General features: G+C 35.8%; 1 protein-coding gene and 1 non-coding gene across 2 annotated transcripts in view; both read left to right on the top strand.

Annotated features, from left to right (window-relative positions):
• Positions 1–24,302, top strand: part of LOC143250361 (plexin-B-like) — a 170,116-nt gene that overhangs the window by 33,664 nt on the left and 112,150 nt on the right. The window contains exons 3-5 of the mRNA XM_076500805.1: positions 1,909–2,049; positions 22,849–22,989; positions 23,617–23,690. Of these exons, the coding sequence (XP_076356920.1) occupies positions 1,909–2,049; positions 22,849–22,989; positions 23,617–23,690 (356 nt within the window). The remainder of the gene's footprint in view (positions 1–1,908; positions 2,050–22,848; positions 22,990–23,616; positions 23,691–24,302) is intronic.
• TRNAN-GUU (transfer RNA asparagine (anticodon GUU)) lies at positions 18,800–18,873 on the top strand. The gene has a single exon. It is a non-coding gene; the product is annotated as a tRNA-Asn (tRNA).

A 24,302-nucleotide genomic window follows, 5' to 3' on the forward strand; every position in this document is an offset into this window, starting at 1 on the left:
TTAGGTCATACACAACCTTGTGGATCCTTATTTACCTTTCATTAGGTCATACACAACCTTGTGGATCCTTATTTACTTTTCATTAGGTCATACACAACCTTGTGGATCCTTATTTACTTTTCATTAGGTCATACACAACCTTGTGGATCCTTATTTACTTTTCATTAGGTCATACACAACCTTGTGGATCCTTATTTACCTTTCATTAGGTCATACACAACCTTGTGGATCCTTATTTACTTTTCATTAGGTCATACACAACCTTGTGGATCCTTATTTACCTTTCATTAGGTCATACACAACCTTGTGGATCCTTATTTACTTTTCATTAGGTCATACACAACCTTGTGGATCCTTATTTTCTTTTCATTAGGTCATACACAACCTTGTGGATCCTTATTTACTTTTCATTAGGTCATACACAACCTTGTGGATCCTTCCTTTTTTTTTACAAATATGGTAAATATTACCCGTGGACTGGGCCTCAATTCTAATACTCCTTGCTTCTTCATGATTTCTAACTCTGGAAGCTTCAGCCTATTTTGCAAATGGGTATCATGTGGATGACGTATTAAGGCTGCATCTCAAGTATGAATCCACTTAAATATTTTATTTGTTTGGCCTAAGTCGTGAGCTTCGATAGAAAAATTTTCTTGATATTTCGTATTCAAGATGTGTAATATCTGGTATTTATCAGCTGTAAGACCTTCCCAGCTCTTGGGAAGCAGTAAACTGTCTTTTATGTCAAGATTTGACATCACACTACCTAATTCTTTCCTCAAAGCTGACTACTTATGATGCTCTTTCATATGAAAACCTTAACTTTAGAACCTCACATCTTGAAATGTCTCATCCTGATGGTTTTTATTCGTGGCTTTAATGATGACACACCTGTTCTTCAAATCCACAAGAATTCTACCAACCATTAATCCATCAGGACACACACCAGAGTATTTTGTTATTTTACAACTTAGTAATTAGACGTAAATTTATTTTTAACAGGACCTGGTATGAATATTTTACTTCTCAGTGGTACAATTTATTTTCTCAGAAAGTTCAATATCTTGTGTAGTAGCTGTCATGTAGTACATGGGGATTTCATGGTCCAACATCCTAGTAAGCGTAGTTCCAGCTCTTTACTTATTGTATCACTGTAACTTCTGTCCTTCTCTTTATCATCTTTCCCAATTTTTAATTGGTTATTTGATTATTTGTCCATGTCAATGGTTGCTAGTTATTAGGCTGTTCTGTCAATATCTCATTTCTTCCAGTTCTGTAAGGCTTTCACCTCTTTGATTATTCATTCCTCTTCTGTTCTTTTCAACTTGTTTGTCCTCCATGTCCTTTTCTTCTTTCAGATTGTGATCTTAGTCTTGTTATTAATTCCCTGTCTGGTTTTCCCTTTTAACCTATTGCTATGTGTTCTTTGTACTGTCTCTTCTTTAAGACAAATTTTCTTCTCCTCTTGGCATGTGATTGTTGTTTCAATGTTTATACCATTAATGCTTTCCATATCCTTCACCATTCCTCTTACGTTATCCTTTATCTGCATTTATCTTCTGCTACCTATAAAGGTTATTTTGCTTTTTATTCCATTTCCTTACCATTTATTTTTCACAGGTACTCACAATTTGGATCTGGATTGTCTTCTCTGTCTTATGTGTTCCTTGCATTGTTATGTTTCTTGTGCTGTCTCCTTTTGTGGCTCCGGTTCCTGCCTATTTATTCTCTGAAATTTCTCTGTATCTTGGGGCCTACCTCCTGTTAACCTTTCTGCCTGGGTTCAGCAACTCTTATGGCTAGTGTATTCTGATTTGTCAATAGAATGTTGCTGGTTGCACGGTGTTTCATTGCACCAAATCAGTCACTTAACTATATCCTTAGCTGCTTGAATTGGTCAAACTTCAGAGGAGATCATTCAAGCAGGTGCAGAAGCGGCTTCCAATACACACATAACACACACTCTTCATGACTTGGCTATGTCTTTCTTGTTCACGTATCATCTTCGTCCTGTAGCAATTCTCCAGACATCTCTTACCCTTGACTGGGGTAAGTTGACCTGTTATTATCTTTTTTAGTTAATATACATCATACCTCCACCTAGTGGTGGATGTTTCTTGATCTTATATGGTTAATATTAAGTCTTTGTACTAAATATGTATATTTCTAAGTGCTCACTGTAGAGATGTGGTATTTCTGTAATACTGCTTGATGCCTTCCCATTGGTATATGTGTTTATATCAAACTTTTATTGTCAATTTATTTTATACAAAAGACCATCACTCATGGATTTCATGAGTAAAGCAGATGGGTTTTTTGCTAATTACCACTTATTCATGATTCTTACAATTCGGGTTTTTCTGCTTTTTAGAATAGGGAATTGCAGACATCCATTGCACAGTTTTTAATGTGTTGTTCCTCCAGACTCCTCAACGTATTTTCACTCTCTTTCTTCTTGTGGAGAATGATAGACTATAGAGATTTTCTCATGAGTGGGATTGTACAATAGAAGAAATAAAACTCATACCATATACATATTCAGTCAGCAAGGAAAAGACTGTCATCATTATAATTACTGAATAAGTAATGATATACTATTCTGGATCCTATTCAGATATTTTATACAGGCTGACTGCACTTCTTGGTCATAATATACATTCTTCTGCAAGGAGCTTCCTCTGGACTTTTCTGTCCAGTTGGACTGCACTTTACTTACTCAATAGAATTCCAAAGTACTTCCCCTGTATGTTTTTGTTCAGGTGGCCCACACATGGACTAATCCTGTATATCTTAGGTGCTTCACCCAGGGTTTTGCCTGGGTAGACCTCACTTGTGACCTCTGTATCTTATGCAAGGCCCTTCCATTGGTTGTTTTCTGCCAAGGTGGATCACACTAGGCATAATCTCATATATCTCAAGGTGCCTCCTCCAGATGTATTTTGTCTGGATAGGCATCACTTAGCCATAGTATTATATATCCAAGTAACTTCCACTAGATGTTTCTGCCCAGTTGGACTGTATTTGACTTACTCAGTAGAATACCAAAGTGCTTTCCCTGTATATTTTTGTCCAAGTGGACTATGCTCGGACTAATCCTATATATCTTAGACACTTTCCTCTGGGTTTTGCCTGGAGAAACTTCACATGTTGATCTCTGTACCTAATATAAGGCACTTCCTCTGGTTGTTTTCTGCCCAGATAGACCGTACTTAGCATAATGTGATGTACCTTAAGGTGCTCCCCCAGATGTTTTTACCCTATGTCTCACTACATATGCAGATAAGTGTGTTTTTCTTATAGCAAAGCCACGTAGGGCTATCTACTGAGCCAACCGAGGGGAATCGAATCCCTGCTTTCAGCGTTGTAAATCGGGAGACATACCGCTGTACTAGCGGGGAGGCATACGTAGATGAATAATACAGTCTCTGCTAACAAAGGACTGATCCCAAATTATCAGGGCGCAAGTAACCTAGTTGCTTTGCACCATAAAACCTACCCACCCATCAAAATTATCAGAAAAACTTTCATTCCCTTTTTTATGATCAAAATATTAATATACTGAAAATATTAAACTAAAATAAATTAGTGTTTCCAACTATTACGTTTTGATCAGTTCAATTATATGATCAAATCTTCACATGATATGCACAGACAGATGTATCTACGTTATCTAAAAGTGTCTGATACAGACAGCTATCGCTTAAGCACATTAAAGTGTAAACTTGTCTAATACTTCGGCTCCCATATCGCAGTTTTAGAGCAAGCGTTTGGATCAAAGTTTGTCTGTTTATCTTCAGTTTCTCTTGATAATGTCACCAGAAAACTTGAACAACTGCATAAGAGAAACATCTTGATACACACTGTTGAAGTATTTCTTGTTGTTTGTGTGCATTTTTATTTTTGTTTTGTTAAGGATTGAAGTTCGTTCGTTCGTTTGGAGTTAAGCGCAAAGCTACACAATTAGCTATCTGTTTTTTTCTACCACTGGTATCGAAACCCGGTATCTTATGGTGTGAGTCCGCAGACATATCACAATCCCACTGGGGAGGACACTTCAACACACAACTAAAATAGCTCAAGCTGATGCCAAGTTGTGTTGAAAGGACGCACCAGTAATCGACTATATCGATATATCACTTGATTCAGCTTTGAAAGTAGTTCTTCAACATGCCTCCACTTCTGTTGAACTATAACCTGAGTGGACGAGACAGTATAAACTATCTATATTTCACCAGTAAGAAAGGGTGGCTGAAAGTAAGTAAAAAATTAAGATTGACGCACTCGTAAATGTTTCAGAGTAAAACGATCCATCTTCCATTACTGACGAGTTAGTATCTCAAGCATTGTCTATAATAACAATGTGAATGTCTGAAACTGATCTATCAGAAAATAAAACAAAGATGTTCCTAACAAACAACGCAACACTTCAAAGGTTTCTCATCCAACACCCTGAAGAGTTTCTTTTGCAACATTAACCAACAGAAGTGGACATTTTACCAAACTATCAATTTCTCTTGTCGATGACCATGGATGACCAGTTACCTCCCATCAGAGCCAGCACAGCTCTCTGACCACAGAAGATGAACTAATAAGTTTTGTGTGGTTTAAACAAGGGCTACAACTAACATTGTTATTGTGCCAATAATTAACTACCTAGCTAACTTGTGTACACAGGATCTCTGTAGAAATGTTCCAGAACAAAGTATCTCGCTCAATGTGAAGAAACCAACACTTCTGAATCAGATGAATAAAGTATAAAACTCAACTTTATCTTATTTTCACAAACCTTTCTTGAGACACAGTTCATTCTGTTGTTGTTTTTATACTGAAACTGAGTTTAGTTCATATTTTTGTTGTCTATTTTATTTGTATGTTCAATAGTTTGTACCAAAATACAATTTATCATTAAACCAATTTGTAAAGATCTATAAATTTTGATGCGTGCATGATCTTGGAAACCTATTAATTATTTATGAATGGATAAAAACAGCAGTTGCTATTCTTATTGGTGTGTAGTGTACTGCACGTGTCAAGGTATGTTTGATAATATCACTTATTGAAGCTAATGTGTATAACTCGGTTCATGTATTTTACACGTTATATCAATCTGAAGTAATGGAGAATAAAATTTTTCAATTATGATTCATTCCTGTTCTGTTAATGTTCTATGTGCCAAGTGGAAAAAACTTAAATTATAAATCAGTTATTTGAGGTTGTACGTAAACCTGGATACCTTCTGCCAGCTTAACTAATGTTATTCTAAATCATTTGTGAACAAGTAAGGATTTTCAGTTGTTACTTAACCTTGTATGTTCATTATCTTGTATTCAGCTTGTTATTTGTCTTTACAAACGTTATTGTTACTTAACCTTGTATGTTCATTATCTTGTATTCAGCTTGTTATTTGTCTTTACAAACGTTATTGTTACTTAACCTTGTATGTTCATTATCTTGTATTCAGCTTGTTATTTGTCTTTACAAACGTTATTGTTACTTAACCTTGTATGTTTATTATCTTGTATTCAGCTTGTTATTTGTCTTTACAAACGTCATTGTTACTTAACCTTGTATGTTCATTATCTTGTATTCAGCTTGTTATTTGTCTTTACAAACGTTATTGTTACTTAACCTTGTATGTTCATTATCTTGTATTCAGCTTGTTATTTGTCTTTACAAACGTTATTGTTACTTAACCTTGTATGTTCATTATCTTGTATTCAGCTTGTTATTTGTCTTTACAAACGTTATTGTTACTTAACCTTGTATGTTCATTATCTTGTATTTAGCTTGTTATTTGTCTTTACAAACGTTATTGTTACTTAACCTTGTATGTTCATTATCTTCTTTCAGCTTGTTATTTGTCTTTACAAACGTCATTGTTACTTAACCTTGTATGTTTATTATCTTGTATTCAGCTTGTTATTTGTCTTTACAAACGTTATTGTTACTTAACCTTGTATGTTCATTATCTTGTATTCAGCTTGTTATTTGTCTTTACAAACGTTATTGTTACTTAACCTTGTATGTTCATTATCTTGTATTCAGCTTGTTATTTGTCTTTACAAACGTTATTGTTACTTAACCTTGTATGTTCATTATCTTGTATTCAGCTTGTTATTTGTCTTTACAAACGTTATTGTTACTTAACCTTGTATGTTCATTATCTTGTATTCAGCTTGTTATTTGTCTTTACAAACGTTATTGTTACTTAACCTTGTATGTTCATTATCTTGTATTCAGCTTGTTATTTGTCTTTACAAACGTTATTGTTACTTAACCTTGTATGTTCATTATCTTGTATTCAGCTTGTTATTTGTCTTTACAAACGTTATTATTACTTAACCTTGTATGTTCATTATCTTGTATTCAGCTTGTTATTTGTCTTTACAAACGTTATTTGTTTGAGGCCATATACACACCTTAATTCTTTAAAGTATTCAGATGGATAATGCAGTAGCGTATCATATGCATGTTCGTAATTTTTGGAATAAAATATCCCACCATCTGCTCATATGTTTGTAAAACACTTACAGTAGCTGCCCAGAAAAAAACACTACGCATTTACTACTTCTAAAAGCATTTAAAGTTGAAAAAGTATAATTTAATAACATAACTCAGAATTGTTTGCTTTATTTTTAAGTAGTATAATATAAACACGATTTGTCACAGGATTCTAATGTCCCCTCATGATTCACTGAGGCTTAATATACCAGTTTCTCCTTTATGTTAATTGTTTCTATAGCTACCCAATGCACTAATTCTTTAATGATTTTTATTTTACCATTTTCCAATCTTAATTCAGTCCAACCCTTTTTAAAAACAAATAGTTTTACTTTAGTTTCTCAGATTCGATTCTTTTATTACTGTGATTTTATCTGATTATTTTTCAGTCTTCGAAATTTGCAGTATTCTCTGTTACTGTTTCCAAAACTTAGTTCACTTCAAATGTTTAGAGTTCCCAAGTTTATGTTGAAAATAGTGTATTGAGTAAGATAGAGAAAAATTATACTTTTCTATAGACCTTTACGAAGTAGAATAATTAGGCTAAAGAACTATAGAGCAAAAACTGGCCTTATTTGAGTCAAATCTAACACATAGTACCTCGGTACACACCCACACTATCCCCTTACTATGTGTGCAAAGTTTTAGGTTCTCTTCTCTTGGATGCATTGCAGTCACACCCACACTATCCCCTTACTATGTGTGCAAAGTTTTAGGTTCTCTTCTCTTGGATGCATTGCAGTCACACCCACACTATCCCCTTACTATGTGTGCAAAGTTTTAGGTTCTCTTCTCTTGGATGCATTGCAGTCACACCCACACTATCCCCTTACTATGTGTGCAAAGTTTTAGGTTCTCTTCTCTTGGATGCATTGCAGTCATACCCACACTATCCCCTTACTATGTGTGCAAAGTTTTAGGTTTTCTTCTCTTGGATGCATTGCAGTCACACATACAACTCGTTATAATGTTATCCAGCTCAGACAGTTCTTCTTTCAGTTTGGCTCTTAAAACGTGTAAGCAGATAAACTGTTGTTTCATGAACCAAAACCAGAAATGTTAGTCATTAGTTTAGTGCCAAATCTTCTCACCACCCCCATATGATCATTCCAACGTACTGGTCATTCTGAAAGTCCACTGACCAATGAAACTAAAATGGTGACCTGAAAATGAACATGTCCAGTAAGGTAAGAGATTGTACATTTTCACTAATAATAGCAACAGAAACAAACTCATACGGTCAAGATTCTAAAGGTTGTCTTGTGGTCTTTCTACAAAACACAGTAACGTTTCCTTCTTCACCATTCAATAACTTTGTTGGTGCTGTCTTCCTCATTGTTCCCGGGTCCTACTTAAAGCTTTGGAAAAACACAGTAAGCCAAAATTAAAGAAAAACAGGTAAAGAACTAACTATATCTTAATAACGAATGGCGCCATGTGAACTAGATGTACTTTCAACCTGAAATTAAAAGAAACAAGTATTTTCATTTCTTGCTTTTATGGTTCATATGCCATGCTGTGTTCTAGCCAAGAGAGTGTATAATTCTACTCGTGATTCATGGCATGTGCACGTTTTACTGATTTCTAGTACTCGTCTGGATAAATAGTAACCTATGTTTATATCTCTAGTATTTGCTTAGATAAACAATAATCTATGTTCTGATCGCTAGTATTTGCCTGGATAGATACTGTTATGTATTACAACCTTAGCACTTTTTTTATTAAAACTCTGCGCAAATTACGTTTTCTTACAATGAATAGTTACAGGTGTTCATATATCACTTTATAGTTTTAAATACATTGTTCCCAAACCTCTATTCTGTTACAGTTGGGGATTGTGAGTAATGAAATACATCCAGATATTAGCATCATGATTACATTAATCATCTCTCTAAACATTCCACTTCTATAAATACACTATGAAACTAAATACGCACGGTTCGAACCCAAGAACCTTCATTTTGAGATCAGGTACAAGATTAGAGGTCGTGAATCGCTGCACTACACTCTAACTTTCTCATAACTTATATACAGCTGTTGTATACTTAGTTTGATCTGGTGTTTAAGGCGCTTGACTCTGAATTTAAGAGTCATGGGTTCGAATCTCTGTCACCAAAAATGCTTGCTCTTTCATCCACGGGGCATTATATGCGACGGTCAGTCCCATTCTTTGCTAGTGAAAGCATAGTCCAAGAGTTGGTGGTGGATCATGTTAAGCTGTTTTTCCTCTAGTTTATGGTTGCTAAATTATGAAAAGCAAGCAGAGATAGCCCTTGTCCTGCTTTTCGCAAAATTCAAACCAAAGCGATATGTCTGTGGATTTACAAAGCTAGATACCAGGTTTCGATACTCGTGGTGGGCAGAGTATGGATAACTCATTGTGCAGTTTTGTGCTTAACTTTAACCATTTCAAACCACATTTTATGTGTGTCCTATCCTCCGCTAGGGGTGAATTTCGTACTGGGGGTGACTTATGTTTAGTTTTATCGCATTATCAGAGTACCTGGCATTTCTCTGATAAAAATCTTTTTAAATATGCCGAGTTATTTTTATTATATCAACCATATTAATAATTATTTTCCTATCTCGATAATTTGATTAAAATCAATAAAAATAACAATGTGTTAGGAGAATATAAAAATTTGCTAAAGCTATTTTAATCAAAGAAAACCAGACACATTCCTTCTGGTTCTTGTATGTGTTTTGTATGACATATCAAGTTACCCAAACAAAATTTCCTTCCTTTTAGTGTCCTGATTTCTGATGTGTGGTAAAGTGTCGTTTGCAGCGTATTCTGCTTTTATTATTGTTCCATTTAATTAAGAACTGATTTATTATTTTATTTACTTATTTATTATTATTTGTAACACAAGGTAAAAGAAAATTTGCCAATATCAAACGTTTTTGTAAAGTTCGTGGTAAAACTGATTAAACGCAAGCAAAGCAGAAGGTATGTGTGAAATAAGTCTATTTAACTGAGAGAGTGAAGGTACATATTAGAGATAAACAATAGCCTTTTAAGTTTAGATGATTTATAGAGTAGGTATGAAAATGTAGAATTGTTGGTTTGTTTTGAATTTCGTGCAAAGATACACGAGGGCTATCTGCGCAAGCCATCCCTAAATTAGCAGTGTAAGACAAAAGAGGGAAGGCAGCTATTCATTACTACCCACCGCCAGCTCTTGGGCTATTCTTTTACCAAAAATAGTAGGATTGACCGTCACATTATAACGCCTACGCGGCTGAAAGAGTGAGCATGTTTGGTGCAACGGGAATTCGAACCCTCGACCCTGAGATTACGAATCGAACACCTTACCCACCTGACCATGCCGAGCCAAATTTATATGGAAGTCTCAAATTATATTGGGTAGTTTTGAAATGTCATATTCAACCAAAATATATGAAACATGTGCTATTGTTTTATAAATACTTATTGTTGGATTGGTCTGAGATAGGTAAACCAGGTTCTATATTTCCAGAAACATTACAAAGTATTATGAAAGAACCATTATTTTAAATCCACATATTAAAATATTTTACGGTAATTATTTGTACAGTGAATTAATAATTAAAAGTAATATCGTTTGTGTTAATTATTTGTGTTATGAAGTAATGCCAGGATTTTTAAACATACAATATTAATTAAATGACGGCCCAGCATGGTCAAGTGTGTTAAGGCGTTCGATTCGTAATCTGAAGGTCGCGGGTCGATCCCGGTCGCACCAAAATATGCTCGCCGTTTCAGCTGTGGGGCGTTATATGTGACGGCCAATCCCACTATTCGTTGGTAAAAGAGTAGTCCAAGAGTTGGCGGTGGGTGGTGATGACTATCTGCCTTTCCTCTAGTCTTACACTGCTAAATTAGGGACGGCTAGCGTAGATAGCTCTCGAATTGCTTTGCGCGAAATTCAAAAAACAATTAATTAAATGTTTACTGTAAAATTTTCCATCTTTGACGAACATCACAATTAACAGCCTTGAAAGATATGTTCAAATATTACCGAATGCTTTTCCTCAGAGTTGGAGAAAGGCAATTGAGAAGTTGACCTATTCAGTAGAATATGGTTTGGTAGTATTACCATGTAAACTTTATGTTCATGTAAATAATAAGTTGATTGATGTTGTCAGTATCGCTTTAAAAATCATTTATGTCAATATGAGTTAAGTAATAATAGGGTTAAACTTAGTTGGGATCCACATTTCAATGCTATAGAGACTCTACAATGGGAGAGCTATGTGGAATAGTGCATATTCAGAGTATAATGAAAATCTAATGGCTGATATATATTATTTATTTTTATATAAGTCGTTGATAACTGATACGAAACTAAAAAATATGAATTTAGTAGATTATGACAGTTGTTGTCTTTGCAGCAAATGTAGTGAAACAATTGAACATCTTTATATGGAATGTGAAGAAACAATGTCTCTGTGGGATTACGTTAAGAATCTTTTTGTATTAATCACAAATAAGTCTTTTAGTATTAAACAATTTAAACTAACAATAATATCTGGATATTACAATAAAGAAAAATCACTACAACCGATAACGTGTTATGCCATCTCATTAGTCAAATATGTTGTGTTTACGTCGAGGAAAATAACAAGACATGGTGAAACTAAACCAACTCTTTTTGTATATTATAAAGCCAAACTTAAGAATAAAATATATTTTGAGATTCAAATTCAAAGACAAAGTACAAAAGTTTATCCACTGGTATGTGGATACAGGTGTAGACAAAGTACAAATGTTTATCCAGTGGTATGTGGATACAGATGTAGACAAAGTACAAATGTTTATCCAGTGGTATGTGGATACAGATGTAGACAAAGTACAAATGTTTATCCACTGGTATGTGGATACAGATGTAGACAAAGTACAAATGTTTATCCACTGGTATGTGGATACAGATGTAGACAAAGTACAAATGTTTATCCACTGGTATGTGGATACAGATGTAGACAAAGTACAAATGTTTATCCACTGGTATGTGGATACAGATGTAGACAAAGTACAAATGTTTATCCACTGGTATGTGGATACAGATGTAGACAAAGTACAAATGTTTATCCACTGGTATGTGGATACAGATGTAGACAAAGTACAAATGTTTATCCACTGGTATGTGGATACAGGTAGACAAAGTACAAATGTTTATCCAGTGGTATGTGGATACAGATGTAGACAAAGTACAAATGTTTATCCACTGGTATGGGGATACAGATGTAGACAAAGTACAAATGTTTATCCACTGGTATGTGGATACAGATGTAGACAAAGTACAAATGTTTATCCACTGGTATGTGGATACGGATGTAGACAAAGTACAAATGTTTATCCAGTGGTATGTGGATACAGGTGTAGACAAAGTACAAATGTTTATCCAGTGGTATGTGGATACCGATGTAGACAAAGTACAAATGTTTATCCAGTGGTATGTGGATACAGATGTAGACAAAGTACAAATGTTTATCCACTGGTATGTGGATACAGGTGTAGACAAAGTACAAATGTTTATCCAGTGGTATGTGGATACAGATGTAGACAAAGTACAAATGTTTATCCAGTGGTATGTGGATACAGATGTAGACAAAGTACAAATGTTTATCCACTGGTATGTGGATACAGATGTAGACAAAGTACAAATGTTTATCCAGTGGTATGTCGATACAGGTGAGGCAGAGTTACAAGAATGTGAAATACAAATCAAATTACCATATAGCAAAGTAGTTTATTTTTAATATGGAAGTGAAAAGTTTTCTGTAATATGTAAATATTTTTGTAAATGTCACACGTCTGTATGTATGTACGTATATATTGGTTTTTATCTCTTCTGTTGGATAATAGTAATAAAAAAAAACCACTCGCTTAACATGTGAGACGTATTGGGATTTATACCCAGCGTTTCTAATTTATCATTTTCGAAAGGTTGTGTAGTTACTCGACTTTCATTTCGTAAATAACTGTCTGTGAGTTATATATCAATACTTTACTTTATTCAACATAAGATGAAGTAATTTATTGTTTTTGAGATATCTATATTCAACTATGTTTATTTCATCCATAGTCTGATGTGAGCGTCTTAAACCCTCAAATTTATATTATTTGGTTCAGATTATATCTAAAGCTGTTTAACTAAAAACTATGATTCTGAGATGTTCATGATTTGTATGTTTAACTGATAGCTTGACCAACGTGTTAAATATTATTTGTGAAATTGAAATTACAATCTAACTTACATAACAGAACCAGGTAGCTTTTATAATCTTATCCTACTCGTGTCATTTTCATTTCTTACTAGATCAAAAGATCAGTTTTTGGTTTTACTGTCTTCTAGTTCAAAATGCCATGCTAACTTTTCACTGGTAGTGTTCACACGTGTCTGTCTTCTAGCTTAAAATGTCATGTTTACATTTTGTTGGTGGTATTCACATGTCTGTGTTCTACCTCAAAAGTCATGCTTATATTTTACTGGTAGTGTTCACATGTGTCTGCATTCTTGTTCCAAATATCAAGTTTTGGTTTTACTGGTAGTGTTCACATGTGTCTGTATTCTAGTTCCAAACATAAATTTTTGGTTTTCCTGGTAGTGTTGACATGTGTCTGTATTCTTGTTCCAAACATCAAGTTTTGGTTTTACTGATAGTGTTCACATGTGTCTGTATTCTTGTACCAAACTTCAAGTTTTGGATTTACTAGTAGTATTCACATGTGTCTGTATTCTTGTTCCAAACATCAAGTTTTGTTTTTACTGATAGTGTTCACATGTATCTGTATTCTTGTTCCAAACATCAAGTTTTGATTTGACTGGTAGTGTTCACATGTGTCTGTATTCTTGTTCCAAACATCAAGTTTTGGTTTGACTGGTCGTGTTCACATGTGTCGGTATTCCAGTTAAGAACATTGGTTCAGGTGTTGTTCACAATATATGGATGCAAATTAAGGTTGAAAATAATAAACATTATGAAATGTTTGAAACATAACAGTTGAGAACAGCAAGTTCGAACGTTAGTAGATATCGTTAACCTAACGTTAAGGAAAGTTTTGTTTAATCATAAGTTCGGAAATATAAGTTGTATATATTTTTGTAATCATGCGATCTCGTTGTGCTGGAGCCACAAGTTGTAGCTGACTGTGGTACTCTTTGTTATTCAGTGTTTGTTCAGACTGCCAAATAGAAATTTTGGAACGTCATCTTTCATTTTCAAAATTTGAACAGCAAAAAACGAAAAACGGAGGTGTTTGAGGTATAGTGGTTATCACATCCGCCTAACACGCGGCACGTCCCAGGTTCGATCCCTGGCACAGACAAGACAAGTAAAAGGAAATTACGATGCCAAGACCGGAGAATATTTATTATTCTCAAGTGTTTTCTCCTTCTAGGTGCAGCTGGTTCCTGTAAACGTTTTTCTAAAACAAGAATTCTTTGTTTTGGTAATGGTATTTTGAACGTGAAGAACGATGTGTAACCTGGAGAGAGGACGATAGTCTCGAAGAGTAGATGGATTTCGAAGAGAGATGTTCCAACACAGATAAGATCTCTTTTGTACATTGGGCTTTATTCCACCGCTGGGATCTCCTACAACCCACAACTGTCAACGTACTATTACAACTAAAGCGCGTTTGAACAAGGTTATCATTTGAGGAATTTGATAGTCATCATGCACCTTTGTCGTATTGAACACCTTGAAGAAGTTGTGTGTGACGAGGAAACATCAGCCAGAGTGGAATCCCAGTATTGGTCACAAAATAACGAAGATTAAATATTATTTAAGACGATCCCTAATTTTGTTAATGGATTTAATAAACGTATTAAATCGCTTATTACGTTATTGTTTAGTAGTTCTGATAGAGAAATTAAAGCTATGAAAATGTTCTGTTCAGTTTTGGATAGAAAGAGAAAAGACTTAGGAAACAAAACTCTGCGTTTTGCACGTTTAAGGGCAATTGAACGAGGTGTGGAAACGTTGAATACTGTGGGCTCGATAAAGTCTTTTAAAGACACGTAAGCACGTTGGAAAAATACTTTTTGCCTAGGTAGACAAAGGAGAGTGCTGTATTATTTATAGTTATTCTTTAAGCTGTCATTATATCTGCGTTTGTTTAGATTGCGAAATAGAAATTTTGGAACGTTATCGTTTTATTTTGAAAACTTGAACAGCAAATAGCGAGAAACGGAGATGCTTGTGGTGTAGTGGTTATCACATCCGCCTAACACGCGGAAGGTGCCAGGTTCGATACCTGGCAGGCATATTTTATACCATTCGTTTTTTTTTTTCAAATCAGATGGTGAGAACGTGGAACGATATTTTCTTTTTTAACATCAGGGTCAGAGCGTGAGGCGGTTGAGAGATATCAGAGAATTTATCGAGTTTCCCCCTACACTTGTAACCACTTTCAGAAATTCGTGTGACTGATGTGTGATAAATCAAAACAGGAACGTTATTACTTTTGAATATAATGCGTGCACTGCTGCGAAATTTGATGTGCAGAAACGGCCTTCGCGTAATCATGTCACGTTCGACGAAGTATCTGACCAGCAGCTTACAACTCTTCGGTAAAATGGGTTTATGAGCTTTATTTTTCTTAAACGCGTGAATAGTTTGAAACGTCGATGCACGCGACCTTATTTGAAAATAAGGTAACGTACTTGACAGGTGTTGTACAGGTAATATTTAGAGATCACGACTCCGTCAGAGTGTGTTGAGAACAACTCTTCATGCTGTGACAACTAATCACACTAGATGTTTCATTCTTTAACCTATTCTTTTAAATTTTGGTGAGAACTATTGGATGGTTATGTGCGTTATCATCTCCAACTTACCAGTGACGGAAAAGAGGAAAGGCAATTCTACAACATCATTCACCACCAACTATTTGATGTACTTAATTTTTACCGAACAGTGAAATTTTCGATCATATCCTAACTCCTCCTACGTCTGAAGATGCTTACATGTTACTTCATTTGAATTGGGAATACACGCCCCTCAGATAGCGCCTCAAATGTCCTTACCAACATGTCTAGACACTCTAAAGAAGAGAAGTAGCGTCCGGCTGGAAACAGCATTGTTTTCTTGAAGACTCCATGTTCTGTTTATCCCTTTTTGTCTGATTTCTTTATTTTTATAACATTTTTCACTTAGTAAAGATGTTTTGCGATGCTTAATGTCTTTTCGTCATGATCGAATCTCCTGTTTTCCGTACTTATTCAAGAATTGTATTTAGTTCACTTGAATATTGTACAGACTACACAGGTAAAAGGAAATTACGATGCCAAGACCGGAGAATATTTATTATTCTCAAATTGTTTTCTCTTTCTAGGTGCAGCTGGTTAATGTAAACGTTTCTCTTAAACAAGAATTCTTTGTTTTGGTAATGGCATTTTGCACGTGAAGAACGATGTGTAACCTACAGAGAGTACGACAGTCTCGAAGAGTAGATGGATTTCGAAGAGAGATGTTGCAACACAGATAAGATCTCTTTTGTACATTGGACTTTATTCCACCGCTGTGATCTCCTACAACCCACAACTGTCAACGTACTATTACAACTAAAGCGCGTTTGAACAAGGTTATCATTTGAGGAATTTGATAGTCATCATGCACCTTTGTCGTATTGAACACCTTGAAGAAGTTGTGTGTGACGAGGAAACATCAGCCAGAGTGGAATCCCAGTATTGGTCACAAAATAACGAAGATTAAATATTATTTAAGACGATCCCTAATTTTGTTAATGGATTTAATAAACGTATTAAATCGCTTATTACGTTATTGTTTAGTAGTTCTGATAGAGAAATTAAAGCTATGAAAATGTTCTGTTCAGTTTTGGATAGAAAGAGAAAAGACTTAGGAAACAAAACTCTGCGTTTTGCACGTTTAAGGGCAATTGAACGAGGTGTGGAAACGTTGAATACTGTGGGCTCGATAAAGTCTTTTAAAGACACGTAAGCACGTTGGAAAAATACTTTTTGCCTAGGTAGACAAAGGAGAGTGCTGTATTATTTATAGTTATTCTTTAAGCTGTCATTATATCTGCGTTTGTTTAGATTGCGAAATAGAAATTTTGGAACGTTATCGTTTTATTTTGAAAACTTGAACAGCAAATAGCGAGAAACGGAGATGCTTGTGGTGTAGTGGTTATCACATCCGCCTAACACGCGGAAGGTGCCAGGTTCGATACCTGGCAGGCATATTTTATACCATTCGTTTTTTTTTTTCAAATCAGATGGTGAGAACGTGGAACGATATTTTCTTTTTTAACATCAGGGTCAGAGCGTGAGGCGGTTGAGAGATATCAGAGAATTTATCGAGTTTCCCCCCTACACTTGTAACCACTTTCAGAAATTCGTGTGACTGTTGTGTAATAAATCAAAACAGGAACGTTATTACTTTTGAATATAATGCGTGCACTGCTGCGAAATTTGATGTGCTCAAACGGCCTTCGCGTAATCATGTCACGTTCGACAGCTTTCAGTCTGGCTTTGGATGAAAGCACTGATATCAATGACACATCCCAACTTGTCATTTTCATCAGAGCTGTTACTGCAGGCTTTGATGTTTTCGAAGAGTTTTTAGATATGGCAAGCCTTTCCTCCACAACCACAGGACAGGATATTTGTGAACAAGTGCTTAAGGTTGTAGAAAAGTTTGAACTGAATCCTTATAAATTATGTGGTGTTACAACAGATGGTGCTCCTTCCATGACAGGTAGGACAAATGGATTCACCAAGAAATTTCTAACTGCAATTGGAGCACAAGACGTAGTTGTAAGCCATTGCATTATTCACCAAGAGAGCTTGTGCACCAAAGTTCTGGATTTTGCAGAAGTCATGAAAATGTCGTCCAATGCGTAAATTATATTCGAACACGAGGATTAAATCATCGACAATTTAAAACTTTTTAGATGAGCTGGACAGTGAGTATTCAGATGTTTTGTACTTCTCTGCTGTACGTTGGCTTAGTAGAGCTGCTACTTTGAAGAGATTCTGGAAGCTGCGAGAGGAGATTAAGTTCTTCATGGAGAGCAAACGTCAGAATGTGGACTTCTTGAGCAATGAGAACTGGCTGAATGACTTAGCATTCCTCACAGACATTACACAGCATCTGTCTGATTTAAACTTAAAACTACAAGGGAAAAGTCAACTTGTGAATAAGTTGTTTGAGCATATTTGTGCTTTTGAGAAGAAATTGGAACTTTTCCAGGTTCAGTTGAGAAGAGCCATATTGACCCATTTTACATGTCTTGCAACCAGGAAACTGGAATTTCCTAATCTGGATTGCACCAAATATGGAACCAGTGTACAAAAGCTGCGTGATGAGTTTGCAAACAGATTTCCAGATTTCAGACAAACTGAAATTAGATTGAAATTGTTCGCTCAACCTTTTGATTTGGCAGTGGAAGACAGTCCTGATGATTGCCAAATGGAACTCATTGAACTGCAGGCTGACATGGACACTAAAAGGAAATTCTCTGAAAACAGTTTGCTAGACTTTTACAAACTCTGTGTACGTGAAAAGTTTCCCAATTTGTCCCGTCATGCACAAAGAATTGCCTCCCTTTTTGGTAGCACCTACTGCTGTGAGCAATTTTTCTCCAAAATGAAGCTCATCAAAACCAAATGTAGAAGTCAGCTGACTGATGAACATTTGACCAGTCAGTTAAGAGTGGCAACCACTTCTGTCAAAGCTGATATTGACAAGCTCTGCAAGGACTCTAAATTTCAAGTGTCGCACTAAAATGATCACTCATGCAAAAATATAAAATATTATTGCTTGCATTTTGAGAATTTTTTTTAATTTATTGTGCATGTACACGAATAAGCTTGTTTTTAAGTTGGCCCCGCTTGATTGATGAAGTTGGTTATATGGCCCACCGACGAAAAAATGTTGCACACCCCTGTTATAGACTATTATTGACAGGTATACAGAGCAGACGAAATATTTTTAGAAAAGTTGTTGAGAAACCAGTTTACGCATATACAAAGCTTATTAAGATATTTCTTGAAACATTTTAAAAGGAACGTATGTTTTCTATAGCTGCGCGATGCAAAGACAAAGACGATGATAGAGTAACTGGGAAAGGTTAAAGATGTGAAGGATTTATTTGGTTATTAAGATTTACTGGTGCAATGAACGCGAAGTAAGAAATATTTGAGGAAGTGCATAACGTTCAGTACATAATAACTGAATGATATATGTACCGGGGATAAAAGAACAGCGTGATTGTAATGTAGAATAAGGCTGTAAAACATTGCTTTTTCTTTGCTTCAAGACGTCTTCTTTGGTCGTTAGTTACGACGCCTCCGTGGCGCAATCGGCTAGCGCGTTCGGCTGTTAACCGAAAGGTTGGTGGTTTGAGCCCACCCGGGGGCGTTTACGTTTTGCCGTCTGGTGGCCAAGCGACGATTCCACGTGACGGTGTCAAAACGTGATTCACAAATCAGGAGAAAGTCCGTCATCGATCTTCCTGTTCATTTCAAAGAAGAGACGTACAGCGTTTTTTCACCAATAGGCCAAAGAAAGAAATATGCAAATAGAATGAGACTCTCTCGTGAATAACTAATAGCATACGACTCTTAAAATCTCATGTTAAATACCGCGAATTTTAGAAATTTCCAATAAAGTGTAAAACAATTAGTGTGACAGAGCCGTTACCGTACGCTGTATGTATCTCAGGCTTAGAGAGATATAGCTCAAGCGACGACTCAAACAATTTTTAATGTTTCAATCAATTACGTATAACACAGAGTATGAAACATGTTTAATTCATTGTGGTTCTACTTGTTACAGTTGTGTGATTATAATTTAGTACTGACTCGAACGTTTTGTCCAAACATGTATCTTTTCCACGATGAATAACAAATTAACAATGATCATCGGTGAATGAGTTTCTATAGGCACACCAACTCTTCAAATAAATTTGTTGACAAGTTTCGTTGCTAGAAGTACTGACTAGGAAGAGCTTATGCTTTTTGCCACATGCTGACAGAGTCCATCATATACATGAGTGTTTACTCTTATAGTTACTCTGTGACAGACGACCAAGCATATTAACAGCAATTCTTTTAAGGGGTCTCCACCGCAGTACTGTTCTAGCAATCCATAACAACTTTGTGTAGACGGTTTCATTCATAGTATAATTCACACAATTTACACCAATGCTTTACAGATCCTTGTCACCGAATCAAGTAGAAGCACTTTTTCTCTCCAGTAACTTATTAACACTTAAGTGTCTAGTCAGTGAAGATGACAGAGAGTGGTTCATAATATAGAAACTGTAGAAGTACCATTTGTAGTTACTGTTTCTGTCCATTTATATCTTTACTTTTCTGACATATAAAGTATTCTTACAGGTATAATGGATCCCAGTACACCTTTTTATTTGGGTTGTATGGAGCAACTATTTGCTATGAGAGTTTTTTAACTGTTCTTGATCTACTGAATAATTGGTTTCAAGCTGTCTCTTGCTTGGGCCTCTTTCAGTTGAGTGTTATATCACGTTATCATTTCATAATCACCTGTGGATATCTTATATTGGACTGCACTCTGTTGTAATTTAGGTTAGTTGTTTTTATGATCTTGTATTTTTTCTTTTACAGATTTCACGTTCTTCAGCAGCTCTTTAGGACACTGTGTCACTATTTCCATGGTTACGTCCGCATGATACACAATTTTAAAGCTGCACTCCTGGAGTTTTGGAGCCATCTTTTTCTCTGGCCCTCACGATTACAATATTTTACCAGCCTATCAATGCAACATGATCTGCTCACAGTAGTTACTATAATCCATATATATATATTATGATATAAATGAGTTAAGACTCAAACAATAAATAGTAGCTCATTTCTTATTGCACAATATCTCTTTCTTACAGTATTCATTCCTTTACTATATTATAAAACAACATGTTCTTTACCATGTACTTATGACAATGCAGCTTTCATTGCTAAACTACTGCTATTTGTATCTATAAAAGTGAATCTCCCAGAGTTGGGGGTGGCCTGGCATGGCCAGATGGGTTAAAGTGTTCGACTCGTAATCTGAGGGTCGCGGGTTCGCATCCCCATCGCACTAAACATGCTCCCCTTTTCAACCGTTGGGGTGTTATAATGTGACGGTCAATCCCACTATTCGTTGGTAAACGAGTAGCCCAAGAGTTGGCGATGGGTGCTGATGACTAGCTGCCTTCCCTCTAGTCTTACACTGCTAAATTAGGGACGGCTAGCACAGATAGCCCTCGAATAGCTTTGCACGAAATTAAAAAAACAAAACAAAAACAAACCCAGAGTTGGGTTTGTCAGTACAAGAGTCCTTATCAGCTTCTTCTTCAAAAAGCAGTTAAAAGTTCAAGAAAACTTATTTGGTTTTCAAATAATTTGTGTAGAGAAGGAACAATGTCAGATAACAAAACGTTAACTTTCTTTGTGACTTTATTTACCTTTCATTAGGTCATACACAACCTTGTGGATCCTTATTTACCTTTCATTAGGTCATACACAACCTTGTGGATCCTTTTACCTTTTATTAGGGTCATACACAACCTTGTGGATCCTTATTTACCTTCATTAGGTCATACACTACCTTGTGGATCCTTACTTACCTTTCATTAGGTCATACACAACCTTGTGGATCCTTATTTACCTTTCATTAGGTCATACACAACCTTGTGGATTCTTATTTACCTTTCATTAGGTCATACATAACCTTGTGGATCCTTATTTACTTTTCATTAGGTCATACACAACCTTGTGGATCCTTATTTACCTTTCATTAGGTCATACACAACCTTGTGGATCCTTATTTACCTTTCATTAGGTCATACACAACCTTGTGGATCCTTATTTACTTTTCATTAGGTCATACACAACCTTGTGGATCCTTCCTTTTTTTTACAAATATGGTAAATATTACCCGTGGACTGGGCCTCAATTCTAATACTCCTTGCTTCTTCATGATTTCTAACCATGGAAGCTTCAGCCTATTTTGCAAATGGGTATCATGTGGATGACGTATTAAGGCTGCATCTCAAGTATGAATCTAATTAAATATTTTATTTGTTTGGCCTAAGTCGTGAGCTTCGATAGAAAACTTTTCTTGATATTTCGTATTCAAGATGTGTAATATCTGGTATTTATCAGCTGTAAGACCTTCCCAGCTCTTGGGAAGCAGTAAACTGTCTTTTATGTCAAGATTTGACATCACACTACCTAATTCTTTCCTCAAAGCTGACTACTTATGATGCTCTTTAATATGAAAACCTTAACTTTAGAACCTCACATCTTGAAATGTTTCATCCTGATGGTTTTTATTCGTGGCTTTAATGATGACACACCTGTTCTTCAAATCCACAAGAATTCTACCAACCATTAATCCATCAGAACACACACCAGAGTATTTTGTTATTTTACAACCTAGTAATTAGACGTAAATTTATTTTTAACAGGACCTGGTATGAATATTTTACTTCTCAATGGTACAATTTATTTTCTCAGAAAGTTCAATATCTTGTGTAGTAGCTGTCATGTAGTACATGGGGATTTCATGGTCCAACATCCTAGTAAGTGTAATTCCAGCTCTTTACTTATTGTATCACTGTAACTTCTGTCCTTCTGTTTCTCATCTTTCCCAATTATTAATTGGTTATTTGATTATTTGTCCATGTCAATGGTTGCTAGTTATTAGGCTGTTCTGTCAATATCTCATTTCTTCCAGTTCTGTAAGGCTTTCACCTCCTTGATTATTCATTCCTCTTCTGTTCTTTTCAACTTGTTTGTCCTCCATGTCCTTTTCTTCTTTCAGATTGTGATCTTAGTCTTGTTATTAATTCCCTGTCTGGTTTTCCCTTTTAACCTATTGCTATGTGTTCTTTGTACTGTCTCTTCTTTAAGACAAATTTTCTTCTCCTCTTGGCATGTGATTGTTGTTTCAATGGTTATACCATTAATGCTTTCCATATCCTTCACCATTCCTCTTACGTTATCCTTTATCTGCATTTATCTTCTGCTACCTATAAAGGTTATTTTGCTTTTATTCCATTTCCTTACCATTTATTTTTCACAGGTACTCACAATTTGGATCTGGATTGTCTTCTCTGTCTTATGTGTTCCTTGCATTGTTATATGTCTTGTGCTGTCTCCTTTTGTGGCTCCGGTTCCTGCCTATTTATTCCCTGAAATTCCTCTGTATCTTGGGGCCTACCTCCTGTTAACCTTTCTGCCTGGGTTCAGCAACTCTTATGGCTAGTGTATTCTGATTTGTCAATAGAATGTTGCTGGTTACACGGTGTTTCATTGCACCAAATCAGTCACTTAACTATATCCTTAGCTGCTTGAATTGGTCAAACTTCAGAGGAGATCATTCAAGCAGGTGCGGGGGCGGCTTCCAATACACACATAACACACACTCTTCATGACTTGGCTATGTCTTTCTTGTTCACGTATCATCTTCGTCCTGTAGCAATTCTCCAGACATCTCTTACCCTTGACTGGGGTAAGTTGACCTGTTATTACCTTTTTTAGTTAATATACATCATACCTCCACCTAGTGGTGGATGTTTCTTGATCTTATATGGTTAATATTAAGTCTTTGTACTAAATATGTATATTTCTAAGTGCTCACTGTAGAGATGTGGTATTTCTGTAATACTGCTTGATGCCTTCTCATTGGTATATGTGTTTATATCAAACTTTTATTGTCAATTTATTTTATACAAAAGACCATCACTCATGGATTTCATGAGTAAAGCAGATGGGTTTTGCTAATTACCACTTATTCATGATTCTTACAATTCGGGTTTTTCTGCTTTTTAGAATAGGGAATTGCAGACATCCATTGCACAGTTTTTAATGTGTTGTTCCTCCAGACTCCTCAACGTATTTTCACTCTCTTTCTTCTTGTGGAGAATGATAGACTATAGAGATTTTCTCATGAGTGGGATTGTACAATAGAAGAAATAAAACTCATACCATATACATATTCAGTCAGCAAGGAAAAGACTGTCATCATTATAATTACTGAATAAGTAATGATATACTATTCTGGATCCTATTCACTACCCCAAGATATTTTATACAGGCTGACTGCACTTCTTGATCATAATATACATTCTTCTTCAAGGAGCTTCCTCTGGACTTTTCTGTCCAGTTGGACTGCACTTTACTTACTCAATAGAATTCCAAAGTGCTTCCCCTGTATGTTTTTTGTTCAGGTGGCCCACACATGGACTAATCCTGTATATCTTAGGTGCTTCACCCAGGGTTTTGCCTGGGTAGACCTCACTTGTGACCTCTGTATCTTATGCAAGGCCCTTCCATTGGTTGTTTTCTGCCAAGGTGGATCACACTAGGCATAATCTCATATATCTCAAGGTGCCTCCTCCAGATGTATTTTGTCTGGATAGGCATCACTTAGCCATAGTATTATATATCCAAGTAACTTCCACTAGATGTTTCTGCCCAGTTGGACTGTATTTGACTTACTCAGTAGAATACCAAAGTGCTTTCCCTGTATATTTTTGTCCAAGTGGACTATGCTCGGACTAATCCTATATATCTTAGACACTTTCCTCTGGGTTTTGCCTGGAGAAACTTCACATGTTGATCTCTGTACCTAATATAAGGCACTTCCTCTGGTTGTTTTCTGCCCAGATAGACCGTACTTAGCATAATGTGATGTACCTTAAGGTGCTCCCCCAGATGTTTTTACCCTATGTCTCACTACATATGCAGATAAGTGTGTTTTTCTTATAGCAAAGCCACGTAGGGCTATCTGCTGAGCCAACCGAGGGGAATCGAATCCCTGCT

The sequence above is a fragment of the Tachypleus tridentatus genome, chromosome 5 (assembly GCF_004210375.1).
Source record: "Tachypleus tridentatus isolate NWPU-2018 chromosome 5, ASM421037v1, whole genome shotgun sequence".
In the NCBI taxonomy this organism is placed as follows: domain Eukaryota; kingdom Metazoa; phylum Arthropoda; class Merostomata; order Xiphosura; family Limulidae; genus Tachypleus; species Tachypleus tridentatus.